This window comes from Grus americana, chromosome 2 (genome assembly GCF_028858705.1).
Source record: "Grus americana isolate bGruAme1 chromosome 2, bGruAme1.mat, whole genome shotgun sequence".
In the NCBI taxonomy this organism is placed as follows: domain Eukaryota; kingdom Metazoa; phylum Chordata; class Aves; order Gruiformes; family Gruidae; genus Grus; species Grus americana.
In genome coordinates, this window is record NC_072853.1 from 42595013 (window position 1) to 42619926 (window position 24914).

Below are 24914 nucleotides of genomic sequence, written 5' to 3' on the forward strand. Positions count from 1 at the left end.
CTACAGTTATCAGCTTAACAGGTCCCCTCTCAGGCCCTTCATCCACACATCCTTCTACTCCTCTCCCTCAACCAATTTTCCCTTTGAACCTTCTCTGCCACCTTAACCTGGTGAAAACAGGTTGTAACAAGCGCATTTCTCCCATGAGAAGGCTGAAGTTCTTGGAGAATTCATAGCAGAGGTGTCTCTCTGCTGCTTTTATAAACTATATGGCACAGAAGTCCATGCCAGAATTAGAGCCCTAATAGCACTCAGAAAATAGGCATAAAAATCATTTTTCTCTCCAGCATAGCTTTATCTGCTTACCGCAGCTTTTCTTCTCCATCACAGCTCACCTGCCTAGAAAACATTCTCTGCAAAGATCGGAAGTGAAGACTTTTGCATGCAAGCATAAAATCACGGTGCTGGTCCGAAAAGGAGTGTAAAATGGAGCACCTCTCCTATGAGGACAGGTTGAGAGAGTTGGGATTGTTCAGCCTGGAGAAGAGAAGGCTCCGGGGAGACCTTATAGCAGCCTTCCAGTACCTGAAGGGGCCTACAGGAAAGATGGAGAGGGACTGTTTACAAGGGCATGGAGTGACAGGACAAGGGGTAATGGGTTTAAGCTGAAGGAGGGTCGATTTAGATTAAATATTAGGAAGAAATTCTTCACTGTGAGGGTGGTGAGGCACTGGAACAGGTTGCCCAGAGAGGTTGTAGATGCCCCCTCCCTGGAAGTGTTCAAGGCCAGGCTGGATGGGGCTTTGGGCAATGTGGTGTAGTGGAGGGTGTCCCTGCCCACAGCAGGGGGTTGGAACTAGATGATCTGTATGGTCCCTTCCAACCCAAACCATTCTATGGGTCTGTGATTCTATAAAATACCTGTTGTCTCCATGGCTTACCTCACTAAATATTTTAAGTGACACTAAGACTCCTTTAGTCTTCCCCCCCACCGCAAAGCACCCCTGCATAAGTCACTTTGAGCAGTGCCTCAGGCCAGACAGCTGCCCCTAGAAGGGGGCAGCAGCAGGGTACGACCTGGCTGGCTTCTGCTTTACAACAGAGAGCTCGTGGGGTGTGATGGCACCAGAGGAATCCAGGGGCCTCTTGTACTGTTGGAGTCCTTTCCGGGAGGGGCGAGGAAAGAGGACCCTTGTGCTGTCAGGACCCCAGCTGCAGGGACTGGCCCCCCAGGGCCATTGGGAGGCCCTCTGGCATCTCTAACTTTTTGCACTCTCACTTTGCACTCCCAAAGTGCATATTAGCACCCATTTATCTAGTTCTTCCCCAGCCTATCTGTTTCACACTGGCAGGTGATAACCCAAATTCTCCATTCTCATTCATCACTGGTCCAAATTTGCTTCCCTGTGAATTCGGGTGACACATTTCTCCTGATAGTCCTAAGTCTCAGTACAGGGAAGATCTCCCTCGCTGATTTGTTACTGAGTGATGCCTTTGAAACACTCTGACTGAGCTGATCCAGACTTCAAGCAGGGCCAGAAGGTGTCTTTGGGACATTAGGTTTGTCTGTTGAGGTGAACAACCAAACCCATCTCAAGGTGGAGAACACTCTAGTTCTGCTTGCACATGTTCTGAGCACCCCTGAAACCTCCATCAGCGCATCTGTGCTGCGTCTGACTCATCCAGAGAAGCAACGCAAAAAGAACAGAAAACACCAGGAAAACTCTGCAGGAACTACCTGCGGTGCCAGTGCTGCCCAGAGGTACACTCTGGAGACACAGGCACTGCCAATCTTTGAAGTCCCATGGCAGGATCTGACACCCAGAGGAATGTTCTGAAGGGCAAGGAGGTGGGAAACGGGGATCAAGCTTTCCAAGGTATTTGTCAACATGTACAGAAAGATACTTACTGGAATACTCAAAAGCACTCAGCTGTTTAGGTCCCATGAGGGCACTCTGATGGAAGGGCAGTGCAGCAGGTACCAAACACTACAGCAGTTACCATGAGAATGGTGAATACATGAAAGCAGGGTCAAAAGAGCAAAAGCCCCTCTGAAAAAAACACTGGGATCAGCAAGGCAAAATGATCTATGTTTGCCTTCTGCCAGAACAGCTCTGTAAATTTAGCAAGAAGTTTACTAAGGAGGATCTGGAAATAAAATACACACCTGTAGTAACTGTGTGGGGTGTGATGGGAAGATGCCCAAATATTTATGTACAATTCTAGTTACCATATCCACTGGACGATACAGAGCAATCCTTTGTCTTTACACTGCTATTAAGGTTGTCCTGTATGGGCAGAGTTGAGCAGCCAAACCAATCTCACTGTCACGTTGAAGGGGCAGGTTTCTACGAACACCTAGATTTAGTTAGGCCTGCCATCGCCTCATCAAATGCTAGCACTGGCCAGTTCAGCTGCTTCCTCTGACAATTACTTTGAGCTGTTTAATGCATCTGATGATGATCATTCCTGCCTGGAGCCATGGTGGAATGCATTCACCAATCACTGCTTTAGTTACTCCCGGGGCATTTTGGTAGAGGCATTCAATGGGCAGAACAACTTTCTTTTCTCTTGACATTAGAAATGATATGAAATACATATGAGTTAACATCTTTTTAGTTTTAAATCCATTTGCCTTGACTTTCTAGAGATTTACTTCAGGATTGGAGCAGAATGTTTCCAGGTGAACCTGATTGAGTTCAGCTAGTCGTGACAGATGCAGTTCATTTGGGGGCAGGAGGGAGAATGGTGGAGCAGATAAAAAGCTTTGGAAGCCAGTGTAGAGCCCTTTCTGTCAGGGAAACTTTCCAGTCTTCTGCCTTAGTAACCGCCTGTTGTTTTCTCCATCTTATTATGCCATCACCCATTCCTCTTAATTGTTTTCTTCCTTTGGAGTTTTCCCCATCTGTGGATTTGCGACCCTGCAGCAGCCCCTTAGTTATCCCTGGCGAAGACAGCAAAAACTTCTTGGGCGGAACTCCTTCAGTCAGGACTCGCCGCTTGCCTCCGCGCCTGGCCTGGTGCTCCATTAACTGGGATCAGCTCTGCCTCCTGCAGCCCCTAGGCTCTGGGGGCTTCGGTGCTGTCTACAAAGCCACCTACCATGGTGCAACTGTGGCTGTGAAGCAGGTGAAGAAGAGCAGCAAAAACCGGCTGGCGTCACGACAGAGTTTCTGGGCTGAGCTGAATGTAGCCCGGCTACAGCATGATAATGTGGTACGTGTGGTTGCTGCCAGCACATGTGCCCCGGCCAGCCAGAACAGCCTGGGCACCATCATTATGGAGTATGTGGGCAACATCACCCTGCACCATGTGATTTATGGCACTGGGGATGTGTGGAGGCAGGGTGAGGATGATGAAGGAGGATGTGGAAAGAAGGCCCTCAGCACGGAAGAGACTGTGTGCTATTCTTGTGACATCATGACTGGCTTAGCCTTTCTTCATTCACAGGGCATTGTGCACTTGGACCTGAAGCCTGCAAACATCTTTATCACAGAGCAGGGGGTGTGCAAGATCGGAGACTTTGGGTGCTCCCAGAAACTGGAGGAGGGCTTGTCCCAGAGCCCCCACATTTGCCAGCAAGGGGGCACGTACACGCACCGTGCCCCTGAGCTCCTCAAGGGCGAGAGGGTGACTGCCAAAGCAGACATCTACTCCTTTGCTATCACCCTCTGGCAAATCGTCATGCGAGAGCAGCCCTACGTGGGTGAGCGGCAGCACGTGCTCTATGCTGTGGTAGCCTATAACTTACGCCCTTCGCTGGCTGCTGCCGTTTTCCACGAGTCACTGGTGGGCCAGAGACTGCAGAGCATTATCAGCTGCTGCTGGAAGGCTAATGCAGAGGAGCGCCTGAGCGCAGCCCAGCTGCTGCCCAGCCTCAGGGCCCTCAAGGGCTGGCTCTAGGAAAAATCAGGACTCTTACTGATTCTTTTATTGTCAACTCTTCTTTTCCTCCGCCTTTCCTCCCAACATAATGAATTTAGCCCCTGTGTGATTTAAAGGCTTTGTTGATGGTTTTTATACTAAAAAAAAGCTGCTTTGTTATAAGAAGATGATAAATGAAGAGATTTAACAAAACTGTGGGGTTTTCCTGTGGGAGGGGATAGAGGTGAGAATCAAGACACTGGCAAATATGACTTTTTCTGGTTGATCTGCTGCCTTGCTCAGGGAGAAACTGAGGAATGCGAAGTACAGAAAAATAGTTGTTTTCGAATAAGTGAAATACAAAAAAAGGCTGGTTTTGGAAGGCTCTTTGTACATAATACCTTTTGGTATTTCCAAAATGTCAGATATGAGTAGTTTTTTACGCTAGCTAGGCTTGTGTGCATTTGAGCTTTTCCTCTTCATTTACTAAGGAATGAGTGTGCATCACAAATCAATGAATGTAGAAAAATGAGTGTCAGTGGCGGTTTTTCTTGTTCTTAGATGTACTTGAAATTAAGTATGTGTGCTGTTTCTGAAATGGAAAATGTGAAGTACCCAATCTCCCCACTGAAATAAGGAACCTTTTTGTCAGTCTAAGGCTATTAAGAGTAAGAAGATGCGTTAACAACCTGTGCTTTCATAAGACCTTTATGCTACCAGGTGTGTTAGTTACAACTTGCTAGTTGGTATATTGTAAACTTCAGTATCTGAAGTATTATAGGAGCATCTTGTGTGGAATAGAAAGTTCCCAGGTTTTGGAGGTACAAGGGGAGTTTAAAAATAATCAGGAAACGATGGAGGGAGATGTATAGATACAAAACCCTCATAATTCAGGGCAAGGGGGGATTACTCACCCTTCATAATGCATGGGTCAGTATTAGACAAGATACTGGAAGTACTGAAAAGGAAGTTTGCTTAAAGCTGTAATAATGATACTCTGCAGGTGCTCAAAGCGTACACTACTGAACTATCCTCTGTGCTGCTTATGTCTTATCTACTATCTTTCCTAATCTGGTTGTAACGTGTCTGGGAAAGGAAGTGCTGTAGGCAATGCTGAAGACAAAAGAGCTCTGACTCCTGATTTATCAGAACTGATAATTATAGATCTGTCGATCTCAGCCCCTATTTGGAGCTACAAAGATCTGACTGCTGTAGCTGATATTGTCATTCTGCTCAAAGACTCCGCTTCTTTTTAAGACAGGAGAAAAAGTGATGCTTCAGTAAAATTGTTTTTCTTTTCCCTTCCTCCCCCTTGCTTCCATTCTGGAAAAAAATCCCAAAGGAATTGAGCCAGTTTCCTGATTTCTGACACACATCTGTTCTTAGCCCCGTGAAATCCTGGAAATGAGCAACTATGTGAATTTGAGATGATTCTGTAGGTCTTTATGGTATTTGGGTTGGTCATTGAAATTAATGGTTTATAAAGCATATCTAAGCTTAACTATTTCTTGTTCTTCTGTCCCCTTTAAGTGGAACTGTAAAATGCTGGCTGGAATCAAAAAACTTAAGGTAAATTCTGGAATAGATTTCCTGTGTTTTCTCTGTCAAAATAATTGTGCTATAGAACCAGAACTTATGATTTGTGTTGCATAGCTTCTTTTAATAAATCATAAATATATTAAAAGCTATCATAATAAGCCAGTTACCTTTTAAAATGATTAGCTGAGGACATGTAAGATAAAATGTCACATAAAGCCATTGTCAAGCCTCACCTTAACGTCAAGCCTTACATGAAAATGTTTCTCCAGTCTTCAGAAGAATATAATAAAAAATTGAATTAAAGTTTTTTTTAGTAGTTCCTAGATGCTTGTGTTGTATTTATTTTGTCAATCTAGGTAGCTTGTTGCTTAAACTGCTAGAAACTTGATATTTTGTGCTTAATGATACTTTAGCATCAGTAAGTGCTACTTGAGTCTCTGAAAAATCAAGCACCCTTCAAATTCTCTGTTATACTTGACAGAAGAATAGTGGATGGCCAAGACCTACTCTTGAAGCATAAGCAGCTCTGCAGATGTCTGTCAACTTTACTGGATTCTCTTTTGAGAGGGAGTGAGAACTCTGTACAGCACTCAAGATGTAGGCACATCATAATCTGCTGTCATAATGATGTTCTCTATTTTTTCAGTAACTTCTAAGATTTGATTTGCTTCTTTTTGATTGCTAATGAGCTTGGAGTTAATATTAATCAAGAAACATCTCAGGCCTGATAGTGCAGAATCCATGGTTCTGTATTATGAGGATTGTTTTGCCTGTTTGCCTCACTTTACATCAATCTACCTTGAATTTCCTCCTGCCAGTTTGTAGCTGGCCCTTGCACTCAATGTCCTAAACTCCACCATCATCAAATTTGTTCACCTTATGGCTCACCCTCTTGTACTTCATTTCTGGATGTGCTGAGCAGCAAGACCCTGTGAAACACCAGTGGGCACTTTCTCTAGTTGAGAGAACTGACACTTTGCTTCTACCCTCTGCTCCTATCTTTTGACTTATCCAGCCCAGGACTTTCTCTCCTAAACATGGCTGCTTGGCACCTTGAAAAATCCTTCACTGGAAACATTTTTAAAATACTTTTGGAAACCCAAAGGGAACATATCAACCAGTTCCTTATCTGCATGCTGTGGGCAATCCTAAAGAATTCCAATACAATTCAACACAACTGTGAAGCACAACTTCCAACCAAAGCAATATTGGTTCCTTCTAAACAAATCATATCTATGTGTCTGTTAATTCCTTTAATATACTATCTGCTAATGTATCTTGTATAGTGGTCAATCATGTAATTAGGAAAGTTATTTCTTAAAGACTTCCATGGGATATGGTCCTGAAGAGAAGAGAGGTCCAGGACACCTGGTTGATTTTCAAGGATTGCCTTCTCCAGGCTAAAGATTGGTCCATCCCAATGAGCAGGAAATCAAGCAAAGATGGTGGGATGCCTCCAAGGATAAACATAATCCAAAACTATGTTTGAGTGTCATCAATAATAAAGACACAAAAGTTGAGACACCAATGGGGAGTCTAGAGCAAGGAAGACTTACTGTTGGTAGAGAAGGATCAGGTTAGGGAATGTTCAAACAAACAAGACACACAAGTTTGTGAGACCTGATGGGATGCACTTACAAATGCTGACAGAGCTCACTGATGTCACTGTGAGGCCACTCTTGATTATCTTTGGAAGGTCATGGTGGTCAGGAGAGATTCCGTGAGGACTGGAAGAAAGCAAATCTAACTTCTGTCTGCAAGATGACCAAAAAGGAGAATCTGGAAAACTACAAGCCAGTCGACCTCACCTAAATCCCTGGGAAAGTGATGGAATAATTCTGGAAACCACTGCCAAACTTATGAAGGATAAAAAGGTGATTGAGAGTAGCCAGTATGGATTTATGAAGAGGAAATCATGCTTGACCAACCCGGTAGCCTTCTGTGATATTACTGGCTGCTGGATAAGGGGAGAGAAGTGGCTGTTGCTTATCTTGACCTTAGTGAGGCTTTTGGCACTGTTTCCCATTATATCCTTATTGAGAAACTGATGAAGTACAGGCTAGATAGTGAAAACTGAAAACTGGCTGAGCTGCTGGGCTCAAAGGGTGAGACCAGTCACGAGTGATGTACCCCAGAGGTTGATAATGGGTCCAGTATAGGTTAACATCTCCATTAATGGCCTGGGTTATGTGACAGAGTGCACCCTCAGCAAGTTTGCAGATAATACAGAATTGGATGGAGTGGTCGGTCAATACCTCAGATGGTTGTGCTGGTATTCAGAGGGACTTTACCAAGCTGGAGAAATCTGCCGATGAGAATCAATGCAGGCAACTGCAAAGTCCGGCCCCTGGTGGAGGATAACCCCATGCACCAGTACAGGCTGGGGTCCGAGCTGCTGGAAAGCAGCTTTGCAAGAAAAGGGCTGGAGCTGCTGTCAGACACCAAGTTGAACATGAGCCAGCAATGCGCCCTTGTGGCAAAGGCGGCCAACAGCATCCGTGGGTGAGCTGGAAAGGGTGTTGCCAACTCTTGTAGAGCACTGCCAGAAGAGATTATTCCCCTTTTCTCACTCAGCCCTGGTGAGACACATCTGGAGTGCTGTGGCCAGCTCGGGACTCTGCTGGAACAAGAAAGTCGTGAACATACTGGACCAGGAGTACAGCGAAGGGCCATTAAGCTGATTAGGAGATTGGAACCTCTGCATGAGAGGAGAGGCTGAGAGGTGGGACTGTTCAGCTGAGAAAGAGAAGGCTCAGGGGGATCTTATCAGATTGTATAAATACTGATGGGAGGCAGTAAAGATGGAGCCAGTCTCTTCTCAGTGGTGCCAAATGACAGGACAAGATGCAATGGACACAAATTGAAGGACAGGAAACTCCTTTTAAATGCAAGAGAAAACATTTTTACTGTGAGAATGGTCAAATGCTGGCACAGGTTGCCCAGAGAGGTTGAGGAGTCTTCACTCTTGGGGATATTCAGAACCCAACTGGACATAGTACTAAGCAAGCTGCTCTAGTGGAGCCTGGTCTGAACAGGGGCTTGGATTAGACAGTCTCCAACCACAAAAGTTGTGCAATTATAATAACATTTATAGATGCTTGAATTTCAGACAGTTTGTGAGTTTTCCTACAAAAATGTTTCTAGCATGAGCCTATTCTGTGTTTCTTCCAGTGACAACACACATGCAAGGAATACACTTTGATTCTTTGCAATGGCTTTGTTGTCTTGGAGGGGATCAGGTTTCAATTATTTGGGTTTGAGGTTTTTGTTTTTTTCTTTTAAAAACCTGCCATCAGTAGGTCTACTAGAGATGCTTGACAGATTTCTTGTTCTTGGTATTCTGAAAATTATAAATTATGGGGTTTATGTTAGTTCCTTGAAGTTTTATTTTTTCCATTATTTTTATATCTAATCCACCAGAGTTTCATCCTTTCCATTTTCTTCATCTGGACACAGCTTCAGGCTTTTAAAAGTTGCCTTCTTGCTTCTGAAGCTGGCATAAAAGCTCATTAGCGTGGCTGCACATTGCTCTTTAACTTCGTCACACTTGCGTACCTCCATATAAGATGCTAGCGGAAGGCACATGATGCTAGCAGAGCAGTTGCAGACAATTATGTTACCACTCTTAATGGGATTTTGTTTATCCCAATTTTTCCCTAAATCTTTCCAGAAGCTGGTTTTGTTCTTTATCTCTCCTTCCCCATATGTATGTATGCAGCACAGTTCCAGATGGTTAGCAAGACATGGTTATAAGTCAGGATAAACCTTAAAGGCTACTCGTATCTAGTTTATTTATTCTCTTCGTTCCTGGAACTGATCACCAGCAGCTTGATCAGCCTAAACAGAAGATTTATTGAAGGCTTGGAGAAAGTGCTACAGCCAGGTAATTGTAGTTTATCAACATCCTGCTATGCTTTCTGAGCACGAAACACTTGTGAAGCCAGTGCTGAGGATCCTTTGTATGGCTGCCCCAATTATCCAGGACATAATTTTTTCTTTCTGTGGTCTAAATATCTTGGCAGGATATATATAAAAGCATAATGAGTTTGAAAGGCTGAACTAGCATTCATGTCCTGGCCAGCTCTGTAGGGTCCAGCAAATTTGGAAGTAGGGGATCCAGTATTGCACAGATTCAGATGGTGCAGCATCAGTGTAAGTCTGAGCACAGTGGTATTGTAGTGTGTCTGTGGGCTGTGCCCTCCAGCCCTCTGCCAGCCAGGTATGCTCTATTCAGGGCACGAGTTATCTGATGCTAAGAACAGGGTGGACCTCCTCAAATAAGAGTGACCATGCATCTTGACTGTGCTCTTTGGAAGGAACAAAGCCTCATTTGTCCCAACTGGTAAATGTCAGATCTCTCGTGCCTTACCATTAACCAAGTTCCACAGCTTGATAGAGTTATTTTCCTTGGAAACTAAACTATTCTTGTATTTAGTTTTGGGGTTTTTTTATAGCAGCAACTTAAGTACCATTTCTGGGACTCAGGGATGCCATGTCACAGTGGCCTTTTTCTCAAGGTGAGCTGGGTTTTTTTTGTGTTTTGTTTTATGTTCTCTGTTCATGAGTAGCACAAGCTGCCTTTCAAACTTCCAGCTCTGCAGGACTGAGAGCTAACTATTCAAAAATGGGTGGGTTAGCTCCTGCCTCGTAGCAGTCTGGGGTAACCACAGCCTGCATGGAAACTTCAGCTAGTTCTCATCAATCTCCCAGTACCTAACTACTGAATCTGGCTGCTTTTACTAATTTCAGAAAGCATATATACAGAAGATACTGTAAAATGCTTGCATTCTCATGTCTAGTCATCAACAGCAGTAGAACTAGACACATTAACCATATTAGTGTGTTATAATTTGTGCTTTGTTGGTTATACAGATAGCATTGTCTACTAAGGGAAAACATGAATTAAAAGTTCTAATTCTAGCCTTTTTTTCTTTTTTAATAACGGCATCCACCACCCTCCCCATGTGTTCCCTCATTTGGGCACGTGTAAAACTTGACAGGATGCACTTAAGAGATTTTATATAGTTTTATATAGTTTTATCTAATTGTATCTAATTCAAACTGAATCCCCAAATAAGAGCCAATATTAGTTAGTGCTGAAATGGTTTTAGATCAAAATTTGATTTTTTCATGATGAAAAACAACTTCCATATGCTTTCTTGAGTTCTGTGAAGTCCAACAATCACTTTAGCGGTCAAGTGATTATAAGAAAGGCAAGAAAATATTACTAGAAACATGGGAAGTATGCAATTGTAATAAACAGTTTCTAGGAAGAATGAGAAAAGGAAAAGAGAAAGCATGGAAGTGTAATTTTATCATTCTGTGTTACTCTTCATTTGCTATAACTATTACTGAAGGTTTCGTGTCTTTGGTTCCCAAATAGAAATATCAATAGACATTTCATAATCAGGTTTTTTGTTTGTTTGTTTGTTTTTTTTAAAAGTAAGCATAAGCTACAATTCTGATGCTATTCTTTTTATTTGGGGGTGGGGTGGGTGGGAGTATGGCAGTTAAACATACTTATTGATGAAGCAGGGAACAGTTATTTGTTTCTCTTTGACACAGCTTCAGGCTCCCCATCAACAAGGAGCCTCCGTAACTCTGCTCCTGGCTTGTTCTCTTGTTTGCTTCCCTTTCCTTGGAGGCTGCTTCTGTGGTCGCTTGCTTCATATTCTTTTTTTTTTTCCTGATGTCATGCTTTATCTTAACCCAGAAATAAAGAGGTAGCAACACTATCTTCAGATGATGAAATTACTATATAATTTGGAGGTGGGCGCATCCTTAATACAGAAGGCAGGATGGGAAGCATGAAGATGTATGGGTTTCTTCTGTATTCTGTGGTAAGACAGAATTCTTTCAGAAATTCTGGACCTATATGAGGTAGACTGCATTTCATATAATTTACCACAAAACTCAAATGCAAACAATTTTGGCAATCACACAGTCCAAACTCCCTATTTTTACCTTCATATCTTTTGATATAATCTAAACATAGGCATCTAGCTTCATTCTCTGCAGCAAAGAAAACAACAAAAAAAAATGTTTTACAGGGTATACCAAAAATAATTTAAAATTCAATGGGACTTAAGTGGATGCTTAGTATTTGACTTGTGTATTAATTTTTGCAGCATTAGCATGTGTGTTTAGAAATTCATCCACTAGAACAAAGGTGAAAATAGGGGTAGGAAATGAATGGTTATTTTTTAAATTAACTCTACTTTGAACATTTTACTTATACTTTATTTTAGCCATTTATCTGCTGCAAATACCTTAATGCAGTGCTCAAAGAGCCTCTTTCTATGCTTCAGTTAACCCAGCTGCCAAATATTTGTCTGCCTGTCAAATGAAAAGCCTTAAAACCAGTTAAAGAAGGAAAATGGAACAAAAAAAAGTCTACTGGCGTCTGTCCCAGTCTGCCATCAGCTAAGGATGCCATGGGACAATTTGATAGTAGAGACACCACCTGCCCCAGGACTTCTCAAGCACGAGGCTGAGTTTCGCTCTCTACCCAGCCTGAAGTTCAATAGCCTGAGTGTTCAGCAGAGCAGGGAGGTGATTGCATTTGCTTTTGCAGGGCACCTGGGATAATAGGGTAATTCATAACTTAATAAATATTCTACTGCACATGTGCCAGGCTACAAAGAGCAAAGTAGGCTGCAAATTGGAAACGTAAATGTCCAGCTCTTTTTAAGTTTCTCCCCCCCCCCGAGAAGAGCGGAAGGAAAACCAGTTTTATTTTCAAGCCATGTATTTTTCTCAACCACTTATCTTAAAAATGGTGACAGGGTTTTGATTCAGATACGGCACAAGTGAAGCTTGCCCCAGAGACAAGTACAGAAAGTTGCACCTGAACAGAGACAGTAAAAAGGCTGACTGTAAATATGGGAACTGATAGGCTGGGGAGGCTGGATGTTTTTTATTAGCAGTAACTAATAGTAGATATTAAATAATACAGTAAGTTTAGAGAGAGATTACTTTGGCCACATCCTTGTTTCTCTCTTATCTAACAGTTCCATTAAATGGTTTGGAGATAACACAAAAGCCACACACAAAGCTTTTGAAGGCATGTATCATTGCACCAACATGCCAGTAGATGAATGTCACCCGAATTTCTCTTTGTATAGGAAGTGACAGAACTTCTCCAGACCTCCCTTAAGTTGTCAATCCTTGTATAGCTTTTGGGAGTGAAATGATTGCTATTAGATGTTTTCTAATTTAAAGGGGAGAAAGAGGATATTCTTAAAATATAATTAATCACTCCTGTCAACAGCTGACTTTCAGAGGAAATAAATTTATTATTTTTAAAACGCTTTCATGCTTGCATGCGTCATTTAAAAAGCTGTGTATTGAATTACAAACAGCATTTGAAAACGTATCCTAATCATAAAAATTAGCACTACCTGACAAATCATAGCAAGGCTGGTACGAAAAAGCCATTTGCACAGGGAGACACGGGAGGCGGCTGGCGGAGGCAATGAGACAAGCCAGAAACAGGGAGAGGGGAGACACCCCCAAAACCAAACCTCTTTGCTACATGCCATTCAATCAGTGAAGCTCTCATTAAAAAACAAGTTTATGCTGGCACATGAATTTCTGTGTTGTATGCTAGAGCTACCGGCCCACTGGACTGTCAGGACCCTGCGTGACTTAAACTAAGGTCTTGAACTAGTGCTTAAAATCAGATGAAGCCACTGATTCATCACCACCAGGTCATACTAGTCTCTCGTTTAGTTAAAAGAAGCATAGCCTTCCTCTCACTCCCAGCCCACCAAAAACCCCACTGTTCTGGCCCATCAAAATGAAAAATTGGCTAATTTTAAATGCTCTGCCAACCGTTACTGGCTCCCAAACTGTCTGTGAGGTTTTTTCTTTTTTGATGATTTCACTATGTGCTAATTATGATGATTAGTTAGTGCTATTCTTTAATAGCACAAATGATTCAGGAATGTATACTAGTACACAAGTACTGACGGATTCTTCATTGGAAAAGAAATTTCTTTTATATACAGAAGATTTTAAGAGTGAAAAGCTCAGTTTTCTATATCAAAGGTGTGTTGTTTTTTTTTTTTTTTTCCAGGAAAGAGGAGAATCAATCCCTAGGTATTAGCATAAGCATTTGTGCCTTCTAGAACAAAGTGATTGGCGCTACCTCACATCAGGAACATTTCACCAGATGTATGAGAAGCAGTTCTTCCTCTGAACGCATGCAGGACTCTCAAAAAGGAAATATACCTGCTGCAAGGGTATGGGAAAAAGGCCATTAATAGAACAAAAAGTACTAAAAAATTATTTTTTAATATACGTATTTTGTACTTAAATACATGAGATCATAATGCTGAAAAAATTACAAGTATTAATATTTCTCAAAATTTTTTCAGGGAACATGGCTACCATACTCAAAACCACCTTCTACCTATACCACAATAAATTTTATTTGCCTAAAAATTGAATGCTTCACCACAACCCTCTTAATCGCTAATATTATCTTTTCCTCAGTTTTAAACCAGTAGACAATACTGCTCCCCTTGATCTGCGTCTGGAAAACCTTTTGCTAGAGTTTGCACTGTGCATGGAGGTAGGAATGTTGGAAGTGCGATCGTGTGCATCTACATACAGTTGCTCCTACAACATTTAAGTGATTGTTGCAGGGGAAAAGGACTTTTCTATTTTCTATTATTTCCTGGGAGACTAACCAAACCATATTCCATATTTCTAACAATGATGGTTTATAGACTGGTGTGAAAGGAAACATACAAGCCCTGTTTTCATTACAGGTAGGAACTTCTGCCGTATGTTTAGGTGAAAGACAAGTTTAATGGACTTGCTGTACTCTCCTGTAAGTTGTTCTCTTAAACAGAACTGCTGGGTCTTCTATGCAATGACATTACAGGCTCCACGCTTGTTGTTCCTGCCCCCCCGCCGCAACCTCATAATTTCTACATAGTAGGCTGCAGCTGCTGCTTTGCCACATTAGCTTTTTAGAGAAGTTAGCAAGCCCTTTGAAACCAAAACTTTTTAATATTTGATGCCTCTTGGATCACTTTCATGTTACGTTGTGGATCTGACCAGCTGTTCTGAACAATCACAGTGTAATGATTTCCTCAGTGGCTAATAATTTCTGTTTCTAAAGCACATCTTTAACACCACAGTATCTCCTTTAGTTCCAGGTCCTAAGTTTTATGTTACTATTCCTGTTTCTGTCAGGTTTTGAGTAATTTAACTTGGCTAGTTCACAGGGGGTCAGGTCACAACAGTAGAAGCATTACTGAATTGGCTTCAGTCTTTCTTTACAGATGCCAGGGTTGGGAAGGGCATCTCTCCACAAGTCCCGCAGAAGTCAATATCTGACACCTGGATGCAATCTAGATAAAATTGTGAGATGCAACTAATACCCTGCTCTAATAGTCCTGTACCATCAAGATAGTGATTCTCCCTTGCTTTACATCTCCTCATCATCTATGGTGAGCATTTGCTAAATTTTGTGCTTGCAAATGTTCATCATCTGAAAACCAGTTGGATCAAGAATATCACAAGGAGGAAACTAATCTTAAAGGGAAGAGGAAAAGCTTATCAGGAAAAAACCCCAACCACAATGCAGTGATGCATTCTATATCAAGAGAAGTTTTTCCTCTAGTTGTAAGGCAGTGTGAGGTCAGGATCATTCCTTAAATTATCCCTGCTCCATGATAGAGAGGCAGCACAAGCACCGTGAAACAATTCCCTCCTACTCTGTCTCGCCATAGAATTAGATTAGATTAAACTGGTCTTTGGAAGAAAAAAATGTGATCGGTGACTTCATAACTGGGCTCTAAAACAGTAGACAGAGGGTCATGGGCAAAAATATATGTGGGCTACATATACTGGTAAACATAACTGCTGTAAAAATAATCAACTTTTTCTTCCTTAAGGACAGACATCCAACCATGCAAACACCCTGCTGCTGGTAACTTCCCACAAAGTCTTTGCAGGAGGCAGACATGAGGAGGAAAGACAACTGCAAAGTCATTATTACCAGAGTACTGCCAATGCACCAGCATGTACTGCTAGTTCCCGAATGCTCCCAGTACCAAGCGTCCGCAGAGAAGCCAGTGAGGTAAGTGTCGCAAACCAACCCACACCCTAGAAGCCATTTCCAACTCGGTTGGTAAAACAGCTTGCCATGTTCAAAGAGTCACCTGAATATTATTTGAGTAGATGCAGCTTTTCAAGATATGCTAGAAGCTATTGCATTCTTCCTGAACCACCTATTTTTTCAAAGTAAAACAGATCACAAGAAACTGTGCCAAGCGGTGCTGCTTCAAGTGGCCAAATCTGGATCGGAGAGATTTGTGTAGTTTGGAATCTATTTTTTATACTTGATTAATCTTTCCAAGGTGATTTCCAAAATGAAAACTAGATGCCAAAATACCAGTTTTGTTTGTGTGTCCACTGATTCTGCTTTCACTGGACTGATGCTGGGGATTTTTTGTACAGGAATCGCATGCCCCCCCCCTTGGTAATGTGGCCTGGATAACAACAGATGATACGGTAGGAATGTGAGTAAATAGTGAGTGCGAACAAACTATCCAAATTGGCATGTTCTGAGATGATGTTTGCCCAAAACCTGGTAACGCTAAGAGGAAATTAAAAATAACAAAGTTTGCATAAGACAATGATCACCCAGATTAAACAGTAACCAGGGGATTAGATTACCAAGAGCCTTTTGAGAAAAGAAGTTAGCTTGAAAAGCAGCATGAGAATTTGTGATTGTTGGAAGAAACCTTGGGGTAGGAAAGCAGTACCAGAGCAGCAGGTGTTACTGCTTCTAAGGCGGGACAGCATCCTCCCGATGGGACACGGCAAGTAGCTGCCACCCCACTCCCAGTACGGGCTGGGGGGCTGACAGGATGAGGCATAGCAGTAGGGACTGCATACGGGAACTCATGGGGTACACTTTCACTGGCACATGGATTAGCTGCAGAGGTACACGTGCCCACATCTCCAACAAGGATTTAAAAATCAAAGAATTTGTGCTCCCAAAAGCGGGAGCGTGCACTTGTAACTCATGTTTCTTGCAAGAGAGGGGATGTGCATGTAAAGCTGTGTGAATATGTGAGTGCGAATAGAATTTGGGGGATTAGTTGTAGAAGGGTATCTAAGAAATTTGTAGGTGTTTATGTATTGTGATTTCTGTTGTATTGACAATACTGATCCACAGCATGTAATTCACTAATTACTGGCAAATTACATATTGCTAATCAATCAACTGCTTTGATGCTGTCAAGAGTATGTGAGTTGCACAGTCCTTCTCTGCAAATAAGTTGTTGTTTCATTATTACAACTCTGACAGAGCAGGGAGTAGAGAGGCAATGCTCTTCAAGCAAAGCACAGAAAACATAATTCAGCAATTTAAAAAAAAAATCTTAAGACTGAACTAGAGCAGGACAAATTCAAATAATACCCTCCTGAAAGCAGCCCAGATGTACAATCCTGTTTCAATCCTGAGTGTTCAAAGAAATATTGCAGTGGTGTACCTCAGATTTGGCATCACTAGAAACGTACTAGTATATGAGCAGCTATGGGTTTTTTTGTCACTGTGATTTGTGTCAGAAGAACAAGGCAAAACAGGCTGACAAAGGAAAAGTTTTGCTCTAAGCAGGTCAATGATACCAGAACCCAAGTGTATTATCTGTCAGGTGTAAAGTACATGTTTAGAAGGAAAGAGCTTGTGGTGATAACTATGAAGTTCATGCTGCCCACCAGAAAAAAGTCTCTTAACGATCAGTATTTGCAACAACATTTGTCAACAGTAAAGAACTCCATCAAAGCACAATTGTTCTTTTTCTGAGTCATGCATCTAGCTCATGTTTTCCATGGTTACATGAGAAATTAAGGTAAAGAGAGTCTAGTATTTTGAGAGGGGGGTTGCATTTTTATATGGTGAGCTTTATGCCAGAATTGGCATGAAAATTTAGAAAATTTAAAATGGACAGGGCAGGTGCAATATTAGAACTCCACCTGCAGACCGGTGCCCGTGTGCTCTGTCCATCTGCTACCTGCAGAGAACATTAATTACCAGTTAGCAACTACCCAGCCACACAAATCAATCTTTAAAAAGGGGATATTTTCAGTTCCAGTGGGTTTTCTGGAAGCTTCAAGAGCTGAGGCTCTTGTAGACACAATAAATACAGATGTTCAAAACCCAGAGAGGACAAAGGGATATTAACAGGTAATACCTAACTGCTGAGCAAAGAACTTGAAGGAGAGTTGAGACATGACACAACAGAGTAACTTCAAGTTAACACAAGAGAATCAGCAGATACCTACAATTAAGACCTAGCAGATGCTGAAGCCTTTATTAAAAGGCTTAAAAATAGCTTTCATTGGATTGCTGCTCACTGGTTTAGATACTCTACCACCTACTGATGATTTCCCAAGAAGCCTCGAGTATGATCCTGCTTCACAGCTATTTTATGACCAGAAGTTCAAACAAAATCTTTAAAAGTGCGTTCAAACACCTTGGAGAAGCAAATAATTTTCCAAGTAAATAGGAATATATTTTGGCAATATGGTAATCACCACTGAAAGCAAAGACTAGAGGCATTAGGCTGGCATAAGCCATACCCTACTTCCAGGGAGCTGTCTGCATCAAATAATCACGATGAAAAATGACAAAGCAGATTTAAGGAAGCTACTTTGAGCCCTGCCAAAACCATCCAGCAGAATAAATCTACTCAAAAAAATAAATGGTGTTCACAAGCCAATTTGCAAAGCCTGGGGAATATGTTCGTCCTTTGAACCACCCAACGGTGCATCAGAGTTCAGCATTCAGCAGGAGACAGCAGAAGCCGTAATTTTGAGAAGTTATTACAATACTTTAGAAGATGCTGAGTGACAGCAGGCACATGCTTGTTCAGTTAACTCTTCAGTCACACAGGTAGACTCATACCAGGACTTATGACCACCCTAGCACTGCAAGAACATCTAGATCTCCTCGAAGATCCTTTTTGTCACACAAAGGAAAACAGAAGGTTAACTGACATCGAGACTAAAAGGATTTAGATTTGAAGATTGGGACATCTTTTCTGAATAAAAAAATGTATAATTTAGCCTGTCACAGAGGAAAAAAAAAAAAAAATCTTTCCAGGCAAAACTTAGCAAGATTAAATGCAATGGCGTTAAGTAGCTAAAGAATCAGGCGACCATTCATTTAGCACAAAGTAAAGACATTCAGGCTAAAATTAAGCAAAGGACCAAAAACCTGACAAGAACCTAACTCCCTATACATACATATTTAATTAATAGGAACTGAATTACTAATTTGGAAGCATAAATTGAATCTAATTGGTTTTACTATAAGCTAATAGAAAATATATGGATAACAAAATACTCAGATCATTACTCAAGACTGTTTCTGAAGGACAAAATGGTCAAAGGCAGGGAGAACACCCCCCCAGCAATCTATAAAAACCAAAATAAAGTCAGAAAGTGTCATGAATGCACATGGAACAATATTCTGAGTGATTAAATCATGAAATTAAGTATTAAATTTTTTCTGCTACAGACCACTAAGTCATGGTAAAAGCCTATCTTGCTTCTTAATCATTTACCTGCTTAATTACCTGACATGAGGAAAACACTCTTGGAAGATTTATCTAAAAAGCATTAAGCCAACAGTGTATTTGTATGTCCAAAGTCACAACCTCATAACTAAACTGATGTTAGCATTAGCTGGGGAGAAAAGCCTACATTAAAACCAATATGTAACCAAAGGAAAAACAGGCATAATGCAAAATATGAATCAGAAGCTAAGAATGACAAAGTATTCAGAAGGTAGGCAAAAAGTTTTATTCACAACGCGTATTTACCCATGTGAATAGCATGAAGGAGTTTTGGGGTTTTTTTTAGTAATATATTTCAGAGAAAGCAGGAAGTTCAGACAGATTTCTGTTCTACATTTGTGGAAAACAAACAACATACTAATATCACTAAATTCTAACAATAGCTAAGGAAAGCCTTAAACATAGGAACAGAAGGTGGTTTTTAAATCAGCAGCTCCAGATAGCTTGCATCCAAGAATTTTAAGAACTGGCAAAGGAGACTTGTGTGCTGTTAATGTGGATTTTCCATAAGCTTTGAAAAATCTGGGGAAGCTCAGGAAAAAAAAATCTCAAAGAAAGCTGAGGTGGTGCCAATACTGGGGGGCGGGGGGGTAAGTAAGTAAGGAACAAATTCAGGAACTTACTGTCAACCTTGCATTAATCTCAGGGAAAGAAAAAATACTGACTTCTTGATGTAGGAACAAGAAATAAATGAGGAAATTTTATTTAAATTGCACAGCTTAAATATATGGAAAAATGTAACTTTTCAGATTGACTTTTTTTCCCTCATGCAATTAGAGCATAGGTTTGGTAGACAATAGGAGCAGTGTTGATATAACATATTTGTACATTGACTTGTTCAGTAGGGCACTGAGAAACTGGCATAGGTGTGCACATACAGGTCATAGTAAGTAAATGAAAACTAAAGTGAGAGGTCCGTGTCATCAGTGAGGAGTCAGACATATTTCTAATCGAATCCCACAGGAATTAGTTCTTGGCACGAAGCTATTCAATGTTTTATCTGGAAATAAAGTTTAGTAAGAACAATCATAAAAGCTTTAAGTAAATAACACAGCAAGCTTGCTGATTGAGGACAATCTGGATTAATGGAAAATTAAGGGTTTCAGCATGATCAGTGTGAGGTCATGTATTTAAGAGGGATGAATATAAAACACTTATAGATGGAAAACTTCCTCAGGAAGTAGTTGGAATTGCTGATAACAGAGCTTCCTTATGCATAAGTGAGTTCAAAACTGTTAATATAATTGTTAAACAGCTCAGAAAATAAACTACCAGAACCAAATGCTGCTTTCATTGCAGGGAGGAAGAAGCCAGAGAAACAGGACTATCACCAAACCAGATTTTTTCCAAGTACTGATATCCATTGGCAAAAGACATTGCTGCATTTCAGGAAGCAGTGATAGGATGACTAGTTCTGAATCTGTGTTTATTGGAACTGCTTTATCAGAATACAGCATCTAATCCAAATAAGTTATTAGTAAACCAGAGATTTCAAAGAGCAAGTACAAGTGATCCAAGTGCAAAACAAGTCTAAAATTGAGCACCACAATGGAATAATTGGAATAGAAACATTATGTCCATCACATGAGTTTTAAGGACCATACAAAGACCTATTCAAATATTGGGGGGGGAAATTATATTAAGTACAGTGTGACAGCTGAAAGTAAGTTCAGATTAAAATACCAAGGAGTCTTTTTTGAACAACTGTAGTAATTACTAAGTTTCCAAAGGTGGCAGTAGTTTTGCTAACAGCATACATGTCTATGATTACTGGACAACCCCCCAAACTAGATTTAAAATATTATTTTTAAAAGATAATCACAATGACCTTACTATAGGCCATCATTTCATAACATATAACACGTTACTCCAGTCAGATAAATCTCTCAAGTTGTGATACAACTAGAAACAGGCATGCTCTAAGCAAAATGCTTGTTTTGGGATTGGCAGGTACCAATACCCACACCAAATCAATGACTGTTCTCATTAAAAAAATAAGCCTCCAATGCCAAATCCAAATAAATAAAGGCACTTCAATAAATAAAATGCAGTTCAGCTCCTATGTTCAAGAATGAATGAAACCAGCAATTTTATTTACAGGTGCTTAAAACTTCTGTTCTCACACCTACACTTTCAGTAGTGACTAAATAAAAAGAAAATAAAAATAAAGGCTTAGAGGGGAACAAACTCTCTGTCACTGGAAGCCATGAAGACCTGCTTGTATACCAAACCCCCGAAGAGAAACCCCAAGTCTACCGGTAAATGCAGCCAAGAGGGCAGGATACCCACGGGCCCGAGGGGAACGGCGCCGTGCCCCGCAGGGCGCCGGCCGGGCCCAGGGCGGGGAACACGGCAGCCCCACGAACCGCCCTCCCTCGCCACAGAGACCGGCCCGCTCGGCACCTCCTGCGGCGGGCCCCGGGGCTCAGCCCTGCCGGGTGCGCGGCGGCGGCCGCCCCTGCCCCTCACGGCTGCCGAGCACGGCTGGGCGGGCGGAGCCGCTCCCGGTCCCCTCTCCCCTCTTTACTCGCCGCAACTAGTGCCTACGGGGCAACTATCATCCGCCGCGCAAAAGGCCAAACCATCCCAACTTCCCCTCCCCAGCGCTTCCGGGCCCCGGCTCGGAGGTGAAAGGTCCCACAGCGCCCGGATGGAGGCGGTGCCGCTCGCCTATATAAGCACTCCGCGGCCGCCGCGCCCTCCTCTGCCCGTGCCGCCTGCAGCCTCCTCCTGGCTCACCGCTGTTCGCTGGGCCCCGCGCCGCCCCTCGCCCGGGAATAAGTCGGTCAGGAAGGTCCCGCTGCCGCTATGGTGAGGCGGGGGGCGCTGGGGAGGAGCGGGGAGGGGGGAAAGAGGGGCCGCCGCCTCATGCCGCTGGCAGCGCCGCGTGGCCGCCAGGCCTGGGCGGCCGCGTGCGCCCCACTGGTGCCGGCCCTCGGCCGCCGCTGGGGCCTCGGCTCGGGGCAGGGCGGGGGTGCGGGGTGGATCCCCTGCAGCTGGGGCGGCTTCTGGAGAGCCCTCCCTGAGCCCCTACCCATCGGGGGCGCGGGAGAGAGGCTCCTCGGGCCGGGGCCTGCAGGGAGGGCGGGGCGGGAGGCCGGGGCGCACCAGGCCGTGGCGGCCGTAGCGCTTCCTCGCCGCAGAGCTCCCCTCCGGGAGCCGCTCCTGTGGCGGCGGGGAAGCGCGGGTGGAGAGGAGACGACCTCAGCCCGGTGTGAGTGGGGGTGAAAAACCCTCGTGTGCTTGCCCTTAAAATCGGCTTTTATTAGAGGAATGTGCATCAGTTAATATAAGAGGTAGTACCTCATCAATGTGAGAAATACCATATTTCATCCACGTTTCTTTAAGACCTTTCCTTTTCCGTATTTTCACTTCTATTTTCTTTCATCAGTTCACTTGGTCCACATTAATGCCCTATTACTTGCAAGCATTTAATTGCATAAGTTCTTCAAATCAGTTTCCTGAGTGGCCGAATTAGTCTTCTGACCAGATGTCCCTTTTTGTTCTTACTGTTCAAATTGTTGCTGTTAATGTTAATATTTTTGATACTTAATTCATGGTGAGATAAAGTTGTAAGATACATGAAATCTGAAACGTATTTATTTTTGACAAGCAGTATATGTGACTGGACAGCCTGCTGTATATAGGCAAACCAAGGAGGGATGTTGTTGCAGTTTCCCACTGTGAGGTGCAGTTAGACACTAAAAAAAAAAACACGCTTCTTCTCAGAGCCGTTAGGACTTTGCCCTTCTTTTCCATTCCCACCATTTCTTCCATGCTACTGTACCCTTTGGGTATAGAATCACAGAATGGTTTGGGTTGGAAGGGACCTCAAAGATCATCTAGTTGCAACCCCCCTGCCACGGGCAGGGACACCCTCCACTAGACCAGCTTGCCCAAAGCCGCATCCAGCCTGGCCTTAAACTCTTCCAGGGAGGGGGTATCTACAGCCTCTCTGGGCAACCTGTTCCAGTGCCTCACCACCCTCACAGTGAAGAATTTCTTCCTAATATTTAATCTAAATCTACTCTCCTTCAGCTTAAAGCCATTACCCCTTGTCCTATCACTCCATGCCCTTGTAAACAGTCCCTCTCCAGCTTTCCTGTAGGCCCCTTCAGGTACTGGAAGGCTGCTATAAGGTCTCCCCGGGGCCTTCTCTTCTCCAGGCTGAACAACCCCAACTCTCTCAACCTGTTCTCATAGTCAGTAGAATAAAATAGTCCCACAGCTAAGTTGTTCTTTACACTGTAGAAGTCTGTTTTTAAGAGGCTGCGGATAGTGTTAGTTGGTGTTGACTGTAGTGTCTGATATTTGTAACTTCAACATTTTAGGCATTTAAAGATACTGGCAAAGCACCTGTGGAACAAGAGGTAGCAATTCATCGCATTAGAATTACTTTGACAAGTCGCAATGTAAAATCGCTTGAGAAGGGTGAGTGATACTTTTTTAAACTGAGGTAGCTTGTTAAGTAATGAATGATACATATGATATGCTCTATTGCAAAATAGAATATTAAAACCAGTTGTAATTAAAGATGTTAACATTTGCCTGTTTCTATGTGACTTGCGTAACTTGCAACTCAAAGTGCTTCATACACTGACAAGTAGATTCTAATTTAATTTTTAATGGAAGCTAGTGTTTGGGGTTTCTCATCATGCTGAAAACTTGATGTCATAATGACTAACTTGAGAGTGCAGCTTCTTCCCTTTAGTTCTTGTGAGGGTTTTACTTGTCGCTATTTGAATGTATAAGAACTGAAAGGCACCAGTTTCCTGATTGATATTTTGTCACTCTTGTTATGAAGAGTTTAGTTTAGAAGCTTAACATTCTTTAATAAAATATTTAATCTTGTTTAGTGTTTTAATCATGTAATGTAAATGTTATAGAACCACTGTTTGGTGCAGGATCTTCAGGCTGATAACAGCTTAAATACAGCTTAAACTTGTAGTAATGGCTTTTGCCTTCTGGTGTAACACGATTTTGCTAACCATGGTGTAATGCTTCCACTTGTATGTGGTTGGCTATGAGGATAACCCTTAAAATGAATGGCAATGATCACTTCATACGCTATTCTGAGCCAACATCTTGTTTAAAATCTTCACTTAAGGAAACAAGTGAAAAAATACTCTCAAACCTGAGCTGTTTTGTACTTTTTTTCAGTCTGTGCTGACTTGATCAGAGGTGCTAAAGAAAAAAACCTAAAGGTGAAAGGACCCGTTCGCATGCCCACCAAGGTACTTAATGCTGTTTTCCTGTCTTAAAAGTTTGTTTTTTTTCTGCAAATGTGCACTTAAAACATCTTTAAAAAAAAAAAAAGTGAGACGAAAAGCAGTACTACTAAATTGAGGGTGACCTGGTGTAAACAGATAATGACTTCAAGTTGCTTTGACACTTGGGGTAGCTGTTCAGTGCAAAATATGTTGAACATGGAAGGGGCTTTTTTTGTCCTTCAATTTATTTTAATTATGCATTTTTTTTTAATTTCATTGAGCGTAGGGAAGGAGTGTTACCATCAGTAGAATATAACTTAAGAAGTAATTTTCCAATGACGTAGCTACCATACAGTATTTTTAGGTGGATTGATTTGCTTGTAGATTGGTCTTCTGTATGCATCAATTAAATACCCTATGTTTATGCTTTTTCTTCAGACTCTGCGAATCACTACCAGGAAGACGCCTTGTGGTGAAGGTTCCAAGACCTGGGATCGTTTCCAAATGCGTATCCATAAGCGGCTCATTGACTTACACAGCCCTTCTGAGATCGTGAAGCAGATCACTTCCATCAGCATTGAACCAGGTGTAGAAGTTGAAGTTACTATTGCTGATGCCTAAATGACGGTCATCACTGAATAAAGTTGATATACAAATTTTCATCGCTGTTTGTTTTTATATGTGTGCCAAGAGTCTTGGTGGCCCTATGAAGATTTTCATGAATGACAACAAAAATCATAATGAAAATGATGTGTGAGAG

The 24914-nt window shown here is 42.2% G+C and overlaps 2 protein-coding genes and 1 non-coding gene across 3 annotated transcripts; all 3 read left to right on the top strand.

Moving 5' to 3' along the window:
* Positions 1-2793: 2793 nt before the first annotated feature.
* Positions 2794-3982, top strand: MOS (MOS proto-oncogene, serine/threonine kinase). Its single transcript, XM_054817340.1, has one exon. It carries the CDS (start codon positions 2794-2796, stop codon positions 3841-3843), a length of 1050 nt encoding a protein of 349 aa, XP_054673315.1. The 3' UTR covers positions 3844-3982.
* Positions 3983-21598: 17616 nt separating this feature from the next.
* Positions 21599-24816, top strand: RPS20 (ribosomal protein S20). Its single transcript, XM_054817708.1, has 4 exons — positions 21599-21755; positions 23276-23375; positions 24105-24178; positions 24593-24816. Exons 1-4 carry the CDS (start codon positions 21753-21755, stop codon positions 24773-24775), a joined length of 360 nt encoding a protein of 119 aa, XP_054673683.1. The 5' UTR covers positions 21599-21752; the 3' UTR covers positions 24776-24816.
* On the top strand, positions 23963-24027 carry LOC129203824 (small nucleolar RNA U54). Its single transcript, XR_008576178.1, has one exon. It is a non-coding gene; the product is annotated as a small nucleolar RNA U54 (small nucleolar RNA).
* Positions 24817-24914: the final 98 nt, after the last annotated feature.

Excerpts from the sequence above, each read along its gene's own strand:
- MOS (XM_054817340.1), top strand. The coding sequence starts at position 2,794 with ATGCCATCACCCATTCCTCTTAATTGTTTTCTTCCTTTGGAGTTTTCC.
- RPS20 (XM_054817708.1), top strand. Across the intron at positions 23,376-24,104 it reads TGTAAAATCGCTTGAGAAGG|TCTGTGCTGACTTGATCAGA; the intron begins GTGAGTGATACT and ends ACTTTTTTTCAG. Across the intron at positions 24,179-24,592 it reads CCGTTCGCATGCCCACCAAG|ACTCTGCGAATCACTACCAG; the intron begins GTACTTAATGCT and ends CTTTTTCTTCAG.